Consider the following 18,799-nt stretch of genomic DNA (forward strand, 5'->3'; position numbering starts at 1 on the left):
CAAGAAACAATGTGACTTTTACGATCATTTACCGATTTTTTTCCGTACTAAGCTTGATAGACTATCGCGGCATTCGTGTGTGGGAAATTGACTCGAAACTTGTTAAGTCACAAATTCCTGAAAGATGTGTACAGTTCTTTTCTCTGTCAGAAAAGTTCATTAACTACTTATAGCTCACGAAGAAAAGAACTTATTTTGCGTGTGAAATTGATGGCTTGTTGTAACATTTTTTGTCAGATGTCAATCTTGTAGACATGTTGACTAATAAAGAGTTTCGATTTTCAAAACTGATAAGAATAAAAATATAGGCGTGGGTAAGCCGTGCTCGGCAGTTGTGTAGCACTGATTCAAAGAAACTTGAGTTGCGGTTGAAACTGAGAAGTAAGCATCATCCGGGGTAAGTATTCTGGATGAATTGAAATTCATAGTTATACGGCAAACAGCATGATATAAGAATAAAACATGGCTGTTCCCGATTAAGTTTTTATTACCTATATGACAAGTATATTTACCATTTGTGTTAATTTCTCCATGATGACGATAACTGTTCCTTTACATAGCAAGTTATTGCTAGTTTGAACGTCTACTTGTAACACGTTCTAAGCTCATATTGTACACATCAGCCATGTAATAGCCATAAGTTTAACTCAAATGTATCTCGAGCCTTACATGAGGTAAACATAACCACCTATTATTAACTTATTAGACGTCTGGGGTACAATCCGCCAGTAAAAGTGCGAGTCAGTAACAGATACAGAAGTCGATTGAAGGTAAGAAAAATATTTAAGCTGAAGAATATAACTCACTGAAATCTTTTTTAAAAGTTAAAATCCACCTAAACTATTCGTAGAATGTTATTTACACAACTTAAGTGAACATACAAAAGCAATTACACCGACACAAAGTCAAGGCATGCGACTAATTAAGAGTAATGATTTTTTTATCCCGTAATAACCGTAAACCATCGGTATTTCATATTTAGGGGCTTTATAACATTACGCAGTCCACTGTTATTTTAAACGCCTTTATCCATAATCTGTTCGTGTTTGCTTTATACATTCAGAGCTAGCATTAGTTTCAATTTAGTCTCCGTGAAACAAACGTTCATGAAAGGTTAATTAGTTTCTGACATCAGTCAATTTCATTACTAAGTCAAAGAAATGTCTGTTTTTCCTTAGCGACCTAAAAATGTATTTGTATAAAGAAGCTATCTGTAGCTTTTCAAAAGAAGAACCATTTAGCACTAATTTACAAAGCCGGGGGAGTAAATATTTAACTTTATGCTCTGACTTAACAGACGTCAAATAAATTTTAATCTTACAACACTTTTCAAATAGGACACGCGCTACATCGTTCGAAGGCGAACAGTGTTCGGTTTAAAAAGAGTCATTGCATTTCTGTCCAGTGTACCAGTTTAAACTGTCGTAGTCAGTTGGCATACTTAAATAAAACTTTATTAATGCTTGAATTTTGGGTTAGCTATTCGAGAAATGACATATTTATTCCTTTTTTAATTTGGCAAATAAAGTTGCTATGTAGAAAGTTTCGGAGCTCTCTCACTGCATTTCCAATTGGACAATGCGAATTAGAAAACTTCTCGTGTGCATCGGTAACGAATTATGTTAAAACTGGATACCTGGAATTTCATCGGAATTTCGTCTTTGGGGGCGGACTCAGCCAACTAAAACAGCCGGCCGGTCGGCCGTCAATCCATTCGTTATTCCGTTCCAGTCCATAAGGTCTGTTTGTTCAATTGCTCAATCATTCATCACAAACGCCAGCTGCCGAAGGAGCGTATAAAACTATAAGAAGTATGATAAGTAAAAATGTAATACATCAATTAATTTATTTAATTTATTTCTTCACAGATCTAGCTTTGGAAATCACACATGAATTTTCCTACGTGGTTGTGTCTCTTCATCTGCCTCACTGCTTGTGGTAAGACGATACTTGTTATGTATACTTTAGTTAAGATCCTATACAAAGGAAAAATAACCTCATATAAGTTAAATAACAAGCCATAAGTGCAGACCTTGCTGCCAATCGATCGCTTTTAATTAAATTCATTTGTCGTTTTACATCCGTCGTACAAATTTTTTCAATATAACAAAAATCATTGCCATTTGTAAAACTCTTACCTTCAGTTAATAAATCCAGCGTCAGAACGACGTTGTAAAGTGTTCACAGTTGCAGTACATGAGCTAAGTTTTATTTAGATCTATTATTATACAATCGTAACCTGGACTTCTATATCATTCTATATTTTTCTATTATTCTCTTGTGTTTGCAGGTTTTGTGGAGTCAAAAGCAGCGGATAACGACAAGCTGGGGTTGGCTGCTGCCTTCAAACCGGTATGGACTTGTTTTAAAAGACCACCACAAAAAAAAAAGCAACATTGTTGCCTTTGCGACCTATAGTTATTATGTTAAAGTAAAAAAGTAAACATTTTCAGGAGGTCTTCTAAAACTCAATGCTTGGTATTTTTTTTTTCTTTCATCTTCTGAACATTTATTGACAAAACTTGAGCCAGAGCTGGTGGCAAGTAGTAAATTATAAATTTTTAGCCCTTTTTAGCCTGGTTAGGGTGAGAGGTACAAAAGTTGCCCTACTTTAGTATGATCTTGTGATCACGTAACTTGACGTTTGTACGGCAACCACGTTTTCAAAGGCTGTTTTACCAAAATTCGATGTTTGTAAGGGTTAATTTTCTGTATAAGTGAGATTTTGGTTTTTACAAAGACAGAAGTCCAAGTATTTATGACTTTTGCCTTCAGTTATTGGGCTTACAAATCAACTTTGAAGATTTTCTGACATTTTTGAAAACTTTTAAGATCAAGATGGTGGCCGGAGATACTGATAGGGGAGCGCAAAATCTCCGGGCTGAATGGGTCAAAGCTGTGCGTTTGTATATCTGTTCTGCACTTTTTGTCGTTAAGTCTATATAGAGGTAACTTACTCTTTTTTCTCTTACTTTTCAGGACAATCTCCATCTACGTATGAAAAGAAGTGAACTGGAACAATATTTTGGTGTAATTACACCCGAGGAAGGTAACATAGGACGAAATCATTGATCTTTTAACTTATTACTAATAGCCCTGTAACTTATTCATGCTGAATTCTGTTTAGTAGCCTGTGACTTGAACATAAGATAAGAACTTCATCTATATGGCACTCCATTTAGCTTACCGCCAAAGCGAGTTTGGAACAGGCATTCCGATAGAAATTTGATTTAGAAACCAAAACACATTCATGTCACACGACGCAATTTAAAAGGATTCTGTAGACAAACTTAGGCGTATCAATACGAGCCTTTTCTTTCACACAGTACCAGAATACGAAGTCACATATCCTTTTCAAGTCGACGAGGAAAGCAGGTTTCTCTCGCACAATCTCAACATTCACGCAAGGCAGAAAAGAAACGCAGATGAGCCACGTATCTGGTATTATAATGTCCAAGCTTTTGGTATGTCACTTCATCTCAACCTTACTAAGAACGAGAAACTCATGTCACCATGGCTGACTGTTGAGCGACACGAGAATGGAACAGTCACTAGTGAGGACCCGCCCCAGAATTCCTTCTTTAATGGTCACGTGAACTCAGAACCTGGGTCTTCAGTTGCTGTTAGTAACGATCGTGGACTGGTGAGTTAAATAATATAGTATGTAAAGGAAGCACCAGCTCATAACAATTAACTTTTCAGAAAGGACAAATGCGTCATTTTAGATTAAAGAGGCTACGTCACGGAGAACGCATCTTGAAAAAAACTGGCAAGTTTTTTCAAGTTTTTTGTTCGTAATCCGTCGTAATCTTCGTCAGTAGAAACCATCCTTGGTTATTTTCGCGTTTTTATTACTGCTGTGATGTTTTCTATGTCAGAAAACTATTATTTTGAGATATCTTTCAATTTGGAAATACAGTCGGACCTCTATTAAGCGGCCACCTATTAAGCTTCCACCCTCCATTAAGCGGCCACTTTCCAAAGTCCCGATTTATTTGTCACTGAACTGCTGTATTCATTGCCTCTATTCAACGGCCACCTCTATTAAGCGACCGTGGCCACCTATTTGCTGTTGTAAGTGTATTATTTATATGCGGTTTTACCTCCATTAAGCAGCCAGCGAATTATCTTTCCAAGCGAAATGGTGACAGATGATATATATCGCCCGTGAAATATCTTGAGCTTTATTTTTTACATACTAACTTTTGAAGCAAAAAGGCCTAAGAAACTTGTCAACGATGTTTTGCATATTTTTCTGTACATTTTTAACCCGAAGAAATACTGTACATTTCAACTACGTGTCCTCTAGCTCTGTGTTAGAGCTCAGTACAGCAATAGAGCTATGCATGGGCTTGAAATTCACTCGATGTTTTGTTACAGCTAGTGAATTTTGGATTTATCTTCATAAATGCTCACTTTTTAAAAAACTTTTGCTATATAGAGTCACTAAAATCATGTTTACTGCCATTCCTATCCAATTTATATTGTACCTCTATTAAGCGGCCAACCTCTATTAAGCGGCCACTTTTCAAAGTGCCGAGGGTGGCCGCTTAATAGAGGTCGGATTGTAATCAGAAAAATTACTTAAAATATCGTGACACTGCTCCTTTAAAATTTACTATCGTCTTTTAATGAACAATCTTACCAATTCATTTCAAATAAAGCTCGTTGGGATGATTGACTAGTTGCTTTTGTTTCATTAGACGGGGATAATTCAACTACTGGACCAGACTCTATTCCTCCAACCACTGGCCAGCCATCTTGTATCTGGCAGTAATACTAAAGTGAACAGTCACCTGGTCTATAGACGATCAGTTGACCACAGAAATGGGGAAACGCAATACGAAGGTATTGGAATAAAATGGGAGGGTCTTTTAGAACAGGATAGCAATTAGAAATTCAATATAAAGAGAGTCTGTAAATTATCAGTCGACGCGATTTATAGAGAAATTCAGCTTCGTGTGAGAACAACTGTCCATATTAGATCCTGTGACGTTCTTAAAAGACTGTTCTGTCTTTTGAAACCGCCGACAGTATGTGCCATAAAAGCCATGACAGTTTCCATATCCAGTGTCAGCAAGCTACCACGTAGCGCTTGCTTGACTTGTTGTAAAATTACTTGAATCCTGAGCATGTCCAATTTCTTTACTAACAGAATTACTATCAAAAGCCAGTATAAGAAAAGATGTCACTTTTGGAGAGAAGTATCAGAAGAGAAAAAAACGCAGTGACGGCGATGATCATAACTATCTTGAGATGACACTAGTGGCCGATAAATATACAATAGCATTTCACGGCGATACTACTGTTAAATATTTGCTGATGCTTGCAAACCTGGTGAGTAAAAACCCTATGGAATTGAGAACAAAGACTCCATCAGTTATTCTCAGTTCCCATAGAATCGATTATTCGATCCACGCTTATTCCAGTAGCATTACTCTACACCGGCTCAAGTACTTGATATCCGGAGGTCGAAATCCGGAGGTCCCGGGTTCAAGTTCACCATTACCTGGTGTTGCTTTACGGTAGAACCAAGTTCAACTCCTCAGCAACGCTTGTAAATAGCAACTGGTTCGCCTCCTGCCAGTTGGAATTTTTAACCTTGTCTCGTTTAATTTGTAATATTTGTTTCTAATGTTTAAATGCTCTGCCACATTAGCACTTGTGCAAAATAAGTCACCGAGGGGAAACAAAAGTCTTTTATTTTATATTTTATTTTAAGTATATAAACACACACAACCCACTGCGCCACTTTCCTCCGAAAAAAACGACAGTTTTCAAAATTCGCTACGGCGGTTTATTTGCTTTTATCAAATTCGGTTGTTAATCAACTGGATTAAGTTGAGAGTTACTTTACTGCAGAGTTCTAATTCTTGCTAATGTTGTGCTGCAGTTGAACGCCATTTATCATCATGATACTATCGGCAAGAAGAAAATTACCATCTCAGTTGTGCAAGTTAGAATGGTGAAAGATGGAGTAAGTTAGTTATTTTTTTGTTATTTATTTTAGTAATCTATCATTGTTAACACGGAAAGCTGCAACTTGTGTTGTTAACAATATTTAATAATGTTCCCAGTAATAAGTTCATTGTTACATCTTTTATGTCAATCGTAGCTCCAATAGAATTAGCCAACTGTTTGGATTTCAAATATACTATATAAACTATATACTTCATCACCTGCTATTTTGAATACAATATTTGGTTAAACTTTTTTTTGCTTGTTTCATTGACAACTGCATGGGTTTGCTATAGAAGACAGTTCACTCTTTTCGCTTATTGAATCCCGTGTTGCTGTTTTATTCTCAGCTTGACTATGATGCAAATTCTGGCAACCCAACCAAGCTATCAGCCCTCAAGCAATGGACAAAAGACGCCAGAATCCCAACGTCGGATAAACATCCTAATCACCCTGACGTCATGTCATTAATTACTCGGTAATATGTCATTTAATCTTCAACGCAGATCTTTTCGATCTTCGGAAAACTTAACATATCAATCATACATGCTTTTAGGATCTAAACGTACATGCATTTGCAGCTCTGTGAAATAAAACAATAAGCCTTTATATAAGGAAAACGAGACAATCCCTTCAAAATTTTAATCGCGCATACATAATTAAAAACAATGCTCAAGCATTTGGAAGCCAGTAAAATCTCTTTCAGAAATCAGTTTGAGAAACTGCGGATATTTGAGATATCGCATGTTGTTTGATGACGATATTTTTTGTTTTGTTTTGTTGGTTTTTTTTTTCGTTGACTTGTTTGTCTCTTTTGTCTTGTTTTATTTGTAGCATGTCAGTTTAACATGGAAAAGTCAGTACATAATTCGATCTTATTTTATTTATTAATTTATTTATTTATTTATTTGATGTTATTAATTTATTTATTAATTTATATATTTATTTACTTATTTATTATATATTTCTTCTTTCTTACTTTCACAGGGGAGGCACTGGAGGTAAGGTTTGCAACTTGTACTAAGCTGACATTGTTTTCCTACTTTGTTTCATTTCGCAGCTCGATGTACATTAATACCATCTGCTTCAATTTAACTTTCGTTAGAAGTGAAGACCAACTCTATTTTTTATTATTTTCAGGCTACGCGGATGTAAATTCAATATGTAAAGGAAGCAATGGAATTAGCTTCACGGTTAATAACGACATGGGCTTCCCAACTGTCTTTATCCTCGCTCATGAAACTGCACACACGTAAGTTAAAAGGCACTGTAGGCTGTAGGCTTGAACAAGGCATTAATTTAGTATAACAACAAAGTTGCTTTGACAACATATAAAAGGCAATTTTCAATGTTTCTGTACATGTGATGAAAGAAAACAGCCAAACTTTTGATCTGTTGATTTTAAGACATAGGTTACATCTGTTTTAAGTCTTTTGGTGAATGTGATTTATCTGCAATTCCGATTTGGCATATTTGATTTATTTCAGATACTTTGTTTTTATTTGTAAGGCTTGGCGTATCCCATGACGGAAGCTCCGCTAGCTGTCCTAATAACCAATACGTCATGGCGTCTACGGTTCCCGGGGGTAAGATGGCGGGAAAGTGGTCTTCTTGTAGTAAGCAGAGGATACAATCTTTATTAAGGTAAATAAATTATTATTCTTTCCCCGAAAAGGCGACTTGTTGACCATTTTCTTTGTGCCTTTAACATCACATGATATAATGTTGCGTCACGGAAGATTAAATCTGGCATCCGATAAGTGTGCCAGAATGCGTGTAATCGTTTAAGTATAGCCTCCATTGTGAAATCCAGGGAAATCTTGTGTTCCGCAAGGGGGTGAAAACTTAGTTGATAAAAACTTGAGCGTTATATCATAATTGGATTCCAAAAGATGTTTAGTTAATAAGTGGGAACAGTTCTGTCAACGTTAAGCCATACTTTCCTTGAATTACTAAATAAATGCCGGAGAGAGAAAAAGACTAGAAATTCGATCCTATTTGATTAACGCTATCTCTTTCGTTTCCTTTTTTGCCTTTATCTTCTACAAGTGACGCACCCAGCTGCCTTGAAGAAGAACAAAAGCGAAGAATTTCTTACATGAAGGTCTTTCAGAACGATCTCCCAGGAAGATTGGTAACGGGAGACGAGCAGTGTAAGCAACAATACGGAGAAGGACACAAGCATTGTAAACAAAAGCAGGTAAACAAAGGCAAAAGCCATTAAAATTCTTTAACGTAGAAGGAAAACAAAAAAAATGTTACTTTAGCTTGAATTTGTGATTATTTATACAAGAAAAGAAAAAATATCAGGTTAATTCTATTTCGACTCTAGTGAATTGAAACCCAATGTGGAGTTCAAATCAAAGTGACTAGAAACCTACTTTAACGGCTTAGGCAAACACACGTAACAAGTGCAAAGCGCGGTTTTTGCTTCCAGCTTGCTCGGCAAAGAGAACATCTTCATTACGATTGTTTTAAAAGTGTAACTAATAAAATGAAGCACATTCCACGAGATAGAAATGGAAAAGGGTTCAACCAAGGAATGAATCATGCGCTTTTGAATATTTTTATAGAAAAAGCGCAATATAAGTATTAAATATTATTAAATATTATTATAGAAAGCAAAGATGTATTTTCCAAGATAAAATTTCGTGATTATTTGTACCTTTTTATCGATTTACTTATTTATATATTCCTTTCAACAGCTAAGTGACGCTCATATTTATTTTGTGCTTTGTCGTTTTGTTTCTATGTTAATACATTTGTTGCTGGTTTGTTTATTCGTTTATCAGTCCGACTGTGGCTCTCTGTACTGCACACGTGACGGTTGGTCGTGTTACAGCAAAGTTGCTCCTCCTCTCGATGGAACATATTGTGCACCAAGACACGTAAGACCCTCATTGTTTTCAAACACTATTTGTTTCAAGATTGGGTACCATTAGTTTTTCTTACAACAGCAGGAATCGTAATTTACATCAATACTTAAGAAATGACATTAACATAAATAAACAACAATAGAAAAATGTTTACAAAAAATTGTATTACGTTCATGTCTGCTGGAAGAATATGGTCGTACAACAAGACAAAGATTTGTACTTGACTTTCTCACTCAACTAATTGTAAGGAAAAGCTTGTCAAACACTTTTATCATGCGCCTCTGGCTCGGGAGACTGGGAAACTACTCCCTGTGCTTTTGATATTAAATAAATTACCTTTACCTTTACCTTTTACCTACAAGTTCATCACCTATTAGACTTGTCACATGTGCCTCTAACTAACACAGAGTCTCCTTTCCTTTACAGTGGTGCATAAGCGGAGAGTGTGTTGACGACGGTTCCCAGATAGTAAATGGAGGATGGAGTGAATGGAGTTCCTACTCGGCCTGTTCACAAACATGTGGAGGAGGAATACAGTGGAGAACAAGAACCTGTACAAATCCAAGGTATATCTAAAACTGAAGAACAACGTCGTCCGTCACATACGTGACTTGCGTACCTTGAAATCCATCATAAAGTCCTTCGATCTTTACAAATCTTGTTGCTACGTGATTAACATTTACTATTATAACTTAATCTTTGATGTTTTTCTACGGAAGTAAACCAGTTATTTCAGGGTTAAATTTGATTAAAGAAAATCCCGAAACTTGAAGCATCGAAATATAGGTCCTAAAATTTCCATCCACTCTTGTGTTGATGGCTTTTATTCCCCTTCAGACAAGGATTGATGGTACAATCTGCCTGCACATACTTTAAAAGTCAAACACGTTTTAATGTGTATGGGTCGATCTGACATTTTTTATGAGATGTCGTTGTTTACGGAACTTGAAGTTGCTATGGCACTGAAATGACAAAATTAATTAACATGATAATTTTCTCACCATGACCAGCACTACAAGAACTCAAACTCGTTTCTATTTTGCGTTACATTTTTTTCCTTGCTTTAAGTCCCCAAAATGGAGGAGAAGATTGCGAGGGAGAGTCTCGAGGATTACCAAGGATTTGCAATGTGAAAGTAAGAATATAGTGACATCATTACGTATTAGCCTGCAAAGCAGGCGTATTTAGTGAGCATATTCGAACGCATTTTGATCGGGCGCCATCTTGGATTCTTACTCGGGAGAGGATTGGGGATAGGAGAAACGTGTCCTAGGGCAGAGAGAGCCCCACTCCTACAACCCTCATCCAACATGGCGCCAATCTACTCGATCGCGAACTAGTACTACGCGCGCCCACGGAAAACGCCTGCACTGCAGGCTATTACGTATGTGTTTATATGAGTTTCAAAATTAACTAGCTATTAATTAAAAACGACAGGAAGCTGGATGCCTTTGTGATTTTATTTAGAGCAAAGTTTCAAAGTCCCAACTTAACTAAAAGTTAAAATTACTTTTGTCAATTATGGTAACTGAAATAATAACTCCCTAGTGTTTTTAAGTGAGAGAAATTTTGGAGAAAACATTTTGGCATTCATAAATAATTTATTATTATAAATATCGAGCTAAATATGAATGTATTTTTTGTTGCTAATAGTTCTTTATACCTAAAATATAATTTCATTTTTTCCTCTGTAGAATCCTATTATAGTTCTTTGTCTGCTTGTATGTGTACAAAACACTAGCTATTAAAAAAAGACCTCCAAACACAACAATGAGTATTGAAAATGTTTAATCGCAGCTTGTTCAAATGTATTAAGTGAATCTATCGTGCAATGAGGAAGACATTTCTTATTAGTAACTATCTGACACACTTTATCCTCAGCCTTGTCCAGCTGGCTCCAAAACATACCGAGATGTTCAGTGCCAAGCTTTTGACGCCGCGTATACCGCATTTTACAGGGGAGGAGACGGTAAGATTAATAACCGAAACATTAATTGATTTCCAACGGGGACTTAAAAAAAAACAGCAAGCATAGCAAGCAATTTGGATCCGTGTAATTGACAAGCAAAGCATCCTTACCCAATAGCCTCATCCCGGCAAAAATGATCGTGCGTAAGTGGCTTTAACCATCTTGGGTTGGAATTCCCCTACGAATCAAATTTCCGACAGCTGCTACCTATTGAACATTTTTTTAAATTGCTTGTTGTTATTGCAAGTTTTAAAGAAAAAATAACTGTTTGTAAAAGTTTTCCGTCAATAATCGTGCTAACTTGGTGTTGTATTCTTGTATTAGATGCATGTAAACTGTATTGCAAAACAGGATTTACGTATTATCCCAAGGGTCTAGTAAAGGATGGAACGAGATGTCGAAATGGTGTAAAAAAGGACAATGATATTTGTATTGGTGGAAAGTGCATGGTAAGATGATTCACTTTGTTAAGTAAGTCGCCTAGATTCCAACCGGTAAAAAGTAAGTCTTTGTCCAAGCCAAATGGCCCATACAGCCGGAGCTTATCCCGGTTTCCGTAGCATTAAGCGACTAGGAGTATTTGTACTCCCCCCTGGATGGGATGCCAGTCCATCGCAGGGTTACGCCCCAGCAGTAGATTCGCCGGTACCCATTTATAATTATTTGCAAACTTTCTCCGCAATCATACTATGATTGATAACTTATCAGTTACGATAAATAATATTTCCAAACAATATCTAAAGCGTACATATGACGTAATTTCTTCTCATAGCCCGTAGGATGTGACTATGTGATCGGGTCTGGATTCTCGTTTGATCGTTGTGGAGTCTGCAATGGGGACAGCACCACATGTACTCAAGTGACTGAGAAGTACACAGATGACTGGCGGCAGAAAGGTAACGAAACAGACTTTTATAGATTTTCAAAGGGACAAGTTAGGTAACTATACTCAAGTATTCATTGTCAAACTAATTAATTTCATAAAATTATGAATAAGCCATGAATACATGAACTAGTATATTTGAACTGCGGATGAAGAATAAATGAAGATAAGATCCTTGCAGTTATGAACGCAACTTAAGCAGTTGAGGTCTCTGCTTTTAAATTCACTTTTCGAAAAAAAAAGCCTGAAAAAATCAGGCTTGCAGGGACTCGAACCCTGACCTCTGAGATACCGGTGCAGCGCTGGTTAGAGCGCTGATTTTTTTCAGGCTTCCTTTTCGCAACTGCTTAAGATGCGTTCATAACTGCGAGGATCTTCTCTTCATTTAGTAATTTCATAAGATAAATTTTCTATAAGTTGTTGCTCAATTTTAAGCAGATCATGTTATTGTTTATAAACACAGGAATTGACAACGCGGATCTTGTGTGTGTGGTTCCAAGGGGATCAAGACAAATATGGGTGCACGAAAAGGTTTATGACAGGAATGCTTTAGGTAAAGTGGATTGGTCCTTTAAGTTAAGCCACCCAGCAGGCACAAATTATCTTGACTGGTGTAATTGCCTTGATTTCGCTAGAACTAGCAGGACGATGCCGCTTACTTTATTAGTTGTTGGCTTTAGGCAATTAGATAATTGGCCTTTTTTAATATTACTATTACTTTGTAAAGCCCAATGAGTTCATTTAATGACCGCAGGTCTACAAGACCCCAAGGGGAACTACCTGATAAAACCACCCAGTGCTAAAAAGAAGATCGATGCAGCTGGTAGTACAATCACATATGATAAAAATTCTGGCATAGAATATATGTACATTCCTGGACCAATTAACCAGCCTCTAAGATTCATGGTAAGAGCGTTATTTAAATAAAACCAATGTATTCTCGAGGTTAAAATTCAACTTTGAAAATAAGCTTAACATAGCTTAGAAACCTAGCTTTTGAAACGATATCCAGAATAACCTCGATATTAAGCTAAAAAATTATCAAAAGCACAGCTAAAGGTATAAGTATTCACATTATCAATCCATTTACGACCCACAATCTAAATTTAAACTACTGGGCTACCAGTAATTGTGTCAGCCAATAAAGTTCTTTTAATTATTACATAACTATATTGAGTTTTACTCTTTTCTATAGTTCATTTATAACGGTGATGAAAACAACGGAGTTGTGTGCAAATATCTGAAACTACAAAAATCAGTAATCAGTTCAAACGACGTTGAATGGATCATCGATAAGGAGTCAGGATGGTCAGCGTGCTCCGAGGACTGTGCTGGAGGTAAAAAGCCAAAATTGGTCCGCAATGCGTACTTATGTATAGGACCCTTTCTGTTGAATACACAGCGGTCTTTATACACATTTAGAAAACAGCACAAAGTAAATACGTGCGCTGATTGGTTAAAAATTGTGTTTCTATAACTCGATGGAGACACAGACAGTTGTCGTAGACACGGCAATCAATATTCACGGCGCTGAAATAAGCAATGCAAAAATAACAACTAAGAATTGTGCCAAATTTTAATGTCACAGCTGACAAAAAACAGGTTAAGACTAAACAAATATTTGCACACTTGAAAACAAGCGAGTAAGATGTTTACAGAGCCTGCTACACATTCAAAAATAGTCTGTGAAAGAAATTATCGAAGCGGCTGACCTTTCAAAGAAGTATGTGAGTTGGCGCAACTTCACTCCATTCTAGGCTTTGCAGCACTTCAGAACTATTCACAGCTCCTCAACAGGACAAGATATTCGTCCAGAATGCCGAGTCAAACTTCTTTTAACAGAAAAATAATGCGCTCTCACCTCCAAGGTTCGAGTCGCTCGCTCGGCAGCGTCGGTCGTCAAACCATTCGGTTAGGTCGATGAAGCGAAATAAAACCACAATTCTTGACTCCTTCCAGTGCTTGACTTCAGTTAAACCATCGGCTTAATTATTTCTCATAATTACGTTAACTTTGGGGCCTGTTTTCTTTGTTTGTTTGGCCAAAAAACGGTGAATTTTAGCCTTGAAGCAAATGTTGAACAGTTGTTTTATTTCTGTTCATCGACTCCCTTACTATGATTGGTTGATTATGTTCATGACGTAAAACCGCGAGGTGAAGAGAATCTACGTTTTGATGTTAAATAAAGCGCTAAATATTACTTTGATGTGCGTTATTTTCTTTGTGCTGTTTTCTAAAAGAAATAGAAAACATGTTTTCCGTGTTTCTATCGAGTTATAGAAACACTCGTGAAGGTTTGGGAGAACTCGAAAAAGCTGTGGAAACACTCGTCTATCGACTCGTGTTCCCACAGCATTTCTCGTTCTCCCAAACTTCCACTCGTGTTTCTATAACTCGATAGAAACACGGAACATGTTTTCTATTTCTTAAAGATATTCAACACATGTGTATTGCAAATATGCTTTTAGCTCGCTACCTGAATAACGTATACGCGTACTTCATGTTACGAACACACAATGGCATTCCCATTTTCTTCAATACCATTTAGTATTGACTACCTAATACACAGACAAAGACACGATGGTCACATGTACATACTGCAGTCTCCCCCCCCCCCACCTCCCCCCATCCCACCCACGACCACAATCGGCCCCTCCCTCTCCCTGCACTATTAAAAAAACCCTTGTTGGAACACTTCTCATACTCCCAGTCTGGTCTGTGCTGAAATTTACGAGCACGCGGTCATTGGAAGTTTAGACATTAAATTTTAGATGTGTTTAGATTTTAGATTACTTATTAGTTTTTCTCAAGTATCTCAGCCGTCTAGGATAAAATTATAAAACTTTATTCACTGTATTAATTGTTTCTTTTTAGGAACAAAAACTCGAAAAGTGCAGTGTAAACGAAAGGATGATAAGTCAATAGTTGCGGATGCGATCTGTGAAAGAGGATCCAAGAAGCCACAAGATGAGATGCCTTGTAATACTCAAGCATGTCCAGCAGAGTATGTCAATACAATAGCTACGCTGCTAAAACCTACGATTAATTTATCGTTTAAACTTCTATCTGACAAAACAGTGTTTCTTTAATATATTTATGAACTACCGTTCGATTGCGGTAAAATAAAACAGTAGATGCCTTTTTTTATTTAGTTAGTTTTCACTGTTGGACCGACAGGATCTAGATTGTAAGTTAAAACGAGCCTTAAAACATTTATGTTCTTTGCGTTATTTAAATGTGTTTTGAAACAAGCATGTCATGTTCAAAAGGATATCTTTGAGGCATAATTAAACTAATTAAACTATGTGCCTGTGTTACAAACAGATGGCACCTTTCTGGATGGAGCTCTTGTTCAAAGACTTGTGGACGTGGTGTAATGAAGCGCAAACTGTCCTGCAGAATGAAAATTCGTAACCCAGGAGACTACAAAACCGTGAGTGGAGTCAGGTGCAAGGGACCAAAACCAACGGTGCTCCAGAAAGCTTGTTTTAAAGAAGCCTGCCCTGCTGAATGGGTTCCTTCGCCATGGGGAGAGGTAAGCTGTCACATTTACATTGAACAGGCTTTTAGAGAACACCTGTAAATAAATGAGGAAAGCATTTTAACCCACGTATGATCACCGAAGAACTTTAAAAGATTCACCGTAATATGGATATGCATTTCGAAAGATGGGTCAAAGATAAATCAAATCAATTTTTGTAAGAAGAATGTACGTACAACTCGTGTTATAATTTGTTTATAATACAAGGCAATATCTAAATTTTACATGAGCACCATTAGTTTATATTACGACGACGGTAGCTCATTCGCAGATGACATTTAAGCCTCGTTTTGAAACGTTTAAGCAATATGGAGTGCTTTTTTCAGCTCAGTTACACCACACAGAAATGTTTTGCTTTTTATATGCGTAGGTTTAATTACAAAAACAATTGGTTCTAGAAATTGTGTTAAGCCCGGTAAAGGTGAGGGCACAAAAACGCCTAAGAAACTAAACTAAAAATACCACAGGAAACAAAGCGGACAAGACAAGGGGAGGAGGAGGGACTTGAAAAACGAACGTGTCATCCAGCGAAAAAAAGCAAGAGTGAATGAATGAATGACTGCTTTGTAGCCAGGCCACGAGTCAAAACATTACAAGCGGGGGGGGGGGGGGGTTCAATACATTGAAAAACCATACCACCTTGTCCAAGCCCTGCACGTGTCCTATGCTGTTACATAACGATATCTGTTGCATAAGAAGCTTACACACGTTCCCACAGATTTGCACTATTAAAATAAACCAAATTTACCGGGAAGAAAGACATAAAAATTCTACTCGCATGGCAAATAATTTATATTTGTTTTAATGCATTATATGTTTATTTGTTTGTAGTGTTCTAAGACTTGTGGCGGTGGAATTATCACTCGCACTCTGAGCTGCAAAAGAATGAGCGGTGATGGTCAATATAGCCCGGTGCCTAAAATCTTTTGTCAAAACGCAGTCAAGCCGCCTGTATCAGAGGGATGTAATTATGACGTTCCCTGCTTTGGTAAGCGGTAACAAGATTGGAAATTATTTGTTACATAATGATTGCACCCTCAGCATTAAGAACTTTTAGATCATAAACTGGTCATAAACTAGGAAGTATAGCGAACAACTGCAAAACTGTACATAGTAGAAAAGGAAGCACGTATTTAACATTATTTCGACTGTTATTCAGTTGAAACTTTTAATGTTTAATGCGTGTGCCATTTATCCCTAAACAACGGATATATATATAGGCCTAACCAGTTTTTTGTAATTCTTACTTGGAGTCGAGGCTTAACGGAAACCTGTCACCAGTTTCACTTCAAAAACTCAAGAGCCTAAAGACAAATGGAAACTACGAATAGTGGTCCAATTTTGTTAAAAATCACCATGCAACTGTACTGAAACGATAAACAAATGATATTATTGTGATGACATCAGGAACTTTAGATCTCAACTTGAAAAAGTCAGGCTGATTTTTTTCAAGTTTTTTCTTTGTGGACTGTGGACAATAAAAACAATATAAAAGAGAATAAAATCTAAACACTACACTTATGATCAGTTTTGTCTAAATCACTAAAAAAAATTAAAAAGTTTAGTTTTAACAGTTTTCAGACTACTGCAGCTTCGGTGGTTGAGAATGAATAAGTGACTTTTAAGTCTCGAAGAAAATTAAAGTTTCAATAAATCGAATCGGCCTGTTGATTGCGTGATATCTTTTGGACTATTTAGACAATCATGTTTATGGAATTTAGAATATGATAATTATTTATATCTTCTTTTTTGTTACTGCAGTGGAAAAATACCGAGCACTGGGTTGTTACAAAGAAAATCCACATAAGCATCTTTTGCCAGTGTTGGAGCACAGCTTTCGTTCCGGCATAAAATGGAGCAAAATAGAAACAGTTGTGGAACAGTGTTATCAAATCGTCAAACATACCAAGTACAAGGTGTTTGGAGTCAAATTCTACGGCGAATGCTGGGTGGGTAAGAATCCCAGTCCAGAATTCAAGACCAGTCTTAGCAAGTGCTACGAGCGGACCGTGGGGAGGGCCCATACTTATTACATTTACGAAATATTGTAGGTAAGTGATGCCCTTTTTCTGCAGGTGAGTCGTTTGTGTTGTCATTAACAATAACTGTAATAAGACGTTGACTCATTTGTTATCTTCTAATGGTAGGGAGTCCGTAGATTTTCGTAAGCACCTTAAACAACTGTTTATTTTATGTGCTCTCCCCGTCACCCTTTCCAATCATTTTTTTTTTTCAAAGCCTAGCAGTCATTTTTTCTCGTTTTCTCGCAAAGATTTCCTAAATTCTAACTTTGTGTTTAGGTAAAGGGTCTGATATTATGCTGAAAACATTTTAAAAATTAAAAACTGTCATATATGGCATGAAACTTATCATCAAATTCCACGTAAACCTTTTTCTCCCCTAGCTTAAATTAGTGTTCCCCTTTTTACTTCAAACGAAAAAACCCCAAAACCGGCCCTCAAAAACCAACTGATGTCTCAGAGTCGCGTCCTTCATAAGCAAATTTATATTACAACTATACATAAAAAATGGTTTTACAGTTAAGGCAGTTGAGTGGCAAGAGCCAGTCACACAGGGGCCTCTTGGAAGATAAATTGTGTTTCATTAAATAAACATTTTCATTAAGTGATTAACTTTTTTATCGCCCACAAGTAATTTATTCGAATTCCTTTTTTAACCCCAAACAACGTTTACAGAGTTCACAGGATACTTACACTACTTCATAGTACATTACATTACATTCCACAATTACTAAATGTCACAAACTGTGTTCTTTTTATGTTTCAGATGGAAAACGTTACAGCGCGCGCCAAACTGCTTCGTCACAAGTTCATTTAGCTGATGTAGTCTTCATATTGCGATTCAGCTTCGTGTATGCAATTGAATAATTACATGACATGTAAGCCTGTATCGTATCTCATTCAAATAAACAATAAAGTTACTTTGCTTTTATCAGTGTGTCGTCTTTTATATTATGTTGATTATATTCACTCACTTTCCTCTCGCTGGGGGATCAAAGCAATTATAACAAAGCATGTGTACATCGGTGCGAGTGAAATCTCGTATATACGATGTTATTAAAAACGGAAAAACAAGAATATATGAGTGTAACTGCCAAGGCCGACAGCACCTGTGCATAATTTCGTTAAAAAAAACCTTTTTTGATTACCTCCAGGAACGACATATTAATAACTTACAAGTTTTATTGTTTTTTGTCGCTTTTGCTTCACAGAAAGTTAACAAATTAAACCGTACTCTCCCCTGCGAAAACATATTCATTCATTTACACCTCATCTCCCTTTTAAATTTTATATAATTATTCTAGTATTTCTAGGAATATTCTTTTAAATTTTATCCCATTTTCGCTTTCATAGAGTGAATAGTTAAATGAAATTTTAAAAAAATGCTGAAAAGCTTCAATAAATGACTGCAATTAATTTACGCTTTGCTTTACTTGCTTTCTTTAACGCTATTCAGAACGGGCTTTTCGGTCGTTTGGGACCGGAAGAAGTGGGGGGAATTGGCCCAAAGTATTTTTTTTTTTTTTTTTTATTTATTTTTTTTATTTTTTT

The 18,799-nt window shown here is 36.6% G+C and overlaps 1 protein-coding gene across 3 annotated transcripts; it reads left to right on the plus strand.

The window, feature by feature from the left end:
- The first annotated feature begins 339 nt into the window (after nt 1-339).
- Nucleotides 340-18,179, plus strand: LOC144662293 (A disintegrin and metalloproteinase with thrombospondin motifs 6-like). Of its 3 annotated transcripts, none has more exons than XM_078523074.1 (28): nt 340-397; nt 707-770; nt 1,869-1,938; nt 2,291-2,352; nt 2,980-3,049; nt 3,327-3,643; nt 4,704-4,848; nt 5,156-5,337; nt 5,894-5,977; nt 6,309-6,436; nt 6,946-6,959; nt 7,099-7,210; nt 7,468-7,602; nt 8,008-8,158; nt 8,751-8,846; nt 9,261-9,400; nt 9,903-9,969; nt 10,716-10,803; nt 11,128-11,252; nt 11,576-11,699; nt 12,150-12,239; nt 12,441-12,592; nt 12,882-13,023; nt 14,561-14,690; nt 15,011-15,221; nt 16,059-16,215; nt 16,989-17,278; nt 18,015-18,179. In XM_078523074.1, exons 3-27 carry the CDS (start codon nt 1,890-1,892, stop codon nt 17,276-17,278), a joined length of 3,261 nt encoding a protein of 1,086 aa, XP_078379200.1. In that variant the 5' UTR covers nt 340-397; nt 707-770; nt 1,869-1,889; the 3' UTR covers nt 18,015-18,179. The 3 variants fall into 3 exon arrangements, with proteins under 3 accessions (XP_078379200.1, XP_078379198.1, XP_078379199.1); XM_078523072.1 differs by having other exon boundaries at nt 16,059-16,213; nt 16,984-17,278; XM_078523073.1 differs by having other exon boundaries at nt 360-381; nt 16,059-16,213; nt 16,984-17,278.
- The last annotated feature ends 620 nt before the right edge of the window (nt 18,180-18,799 follow it).

The sequence above is a fragment of the Oculina patagonica genome, chromosome 8 (assembly GCF_052425735.1).
Source record: "Oculina patagonica isolate OP01 chromosome 8, crgOcupat, whole genome shotgun sequence".
In the NCBI taxonomy this organism is placed as follows: domain Eukaryota; kingdom Metazoa; phylum Cnidaria; class Anthozoa; order Scleractinia; family Oculinidae; genus Oculina; species Oculina patagonica.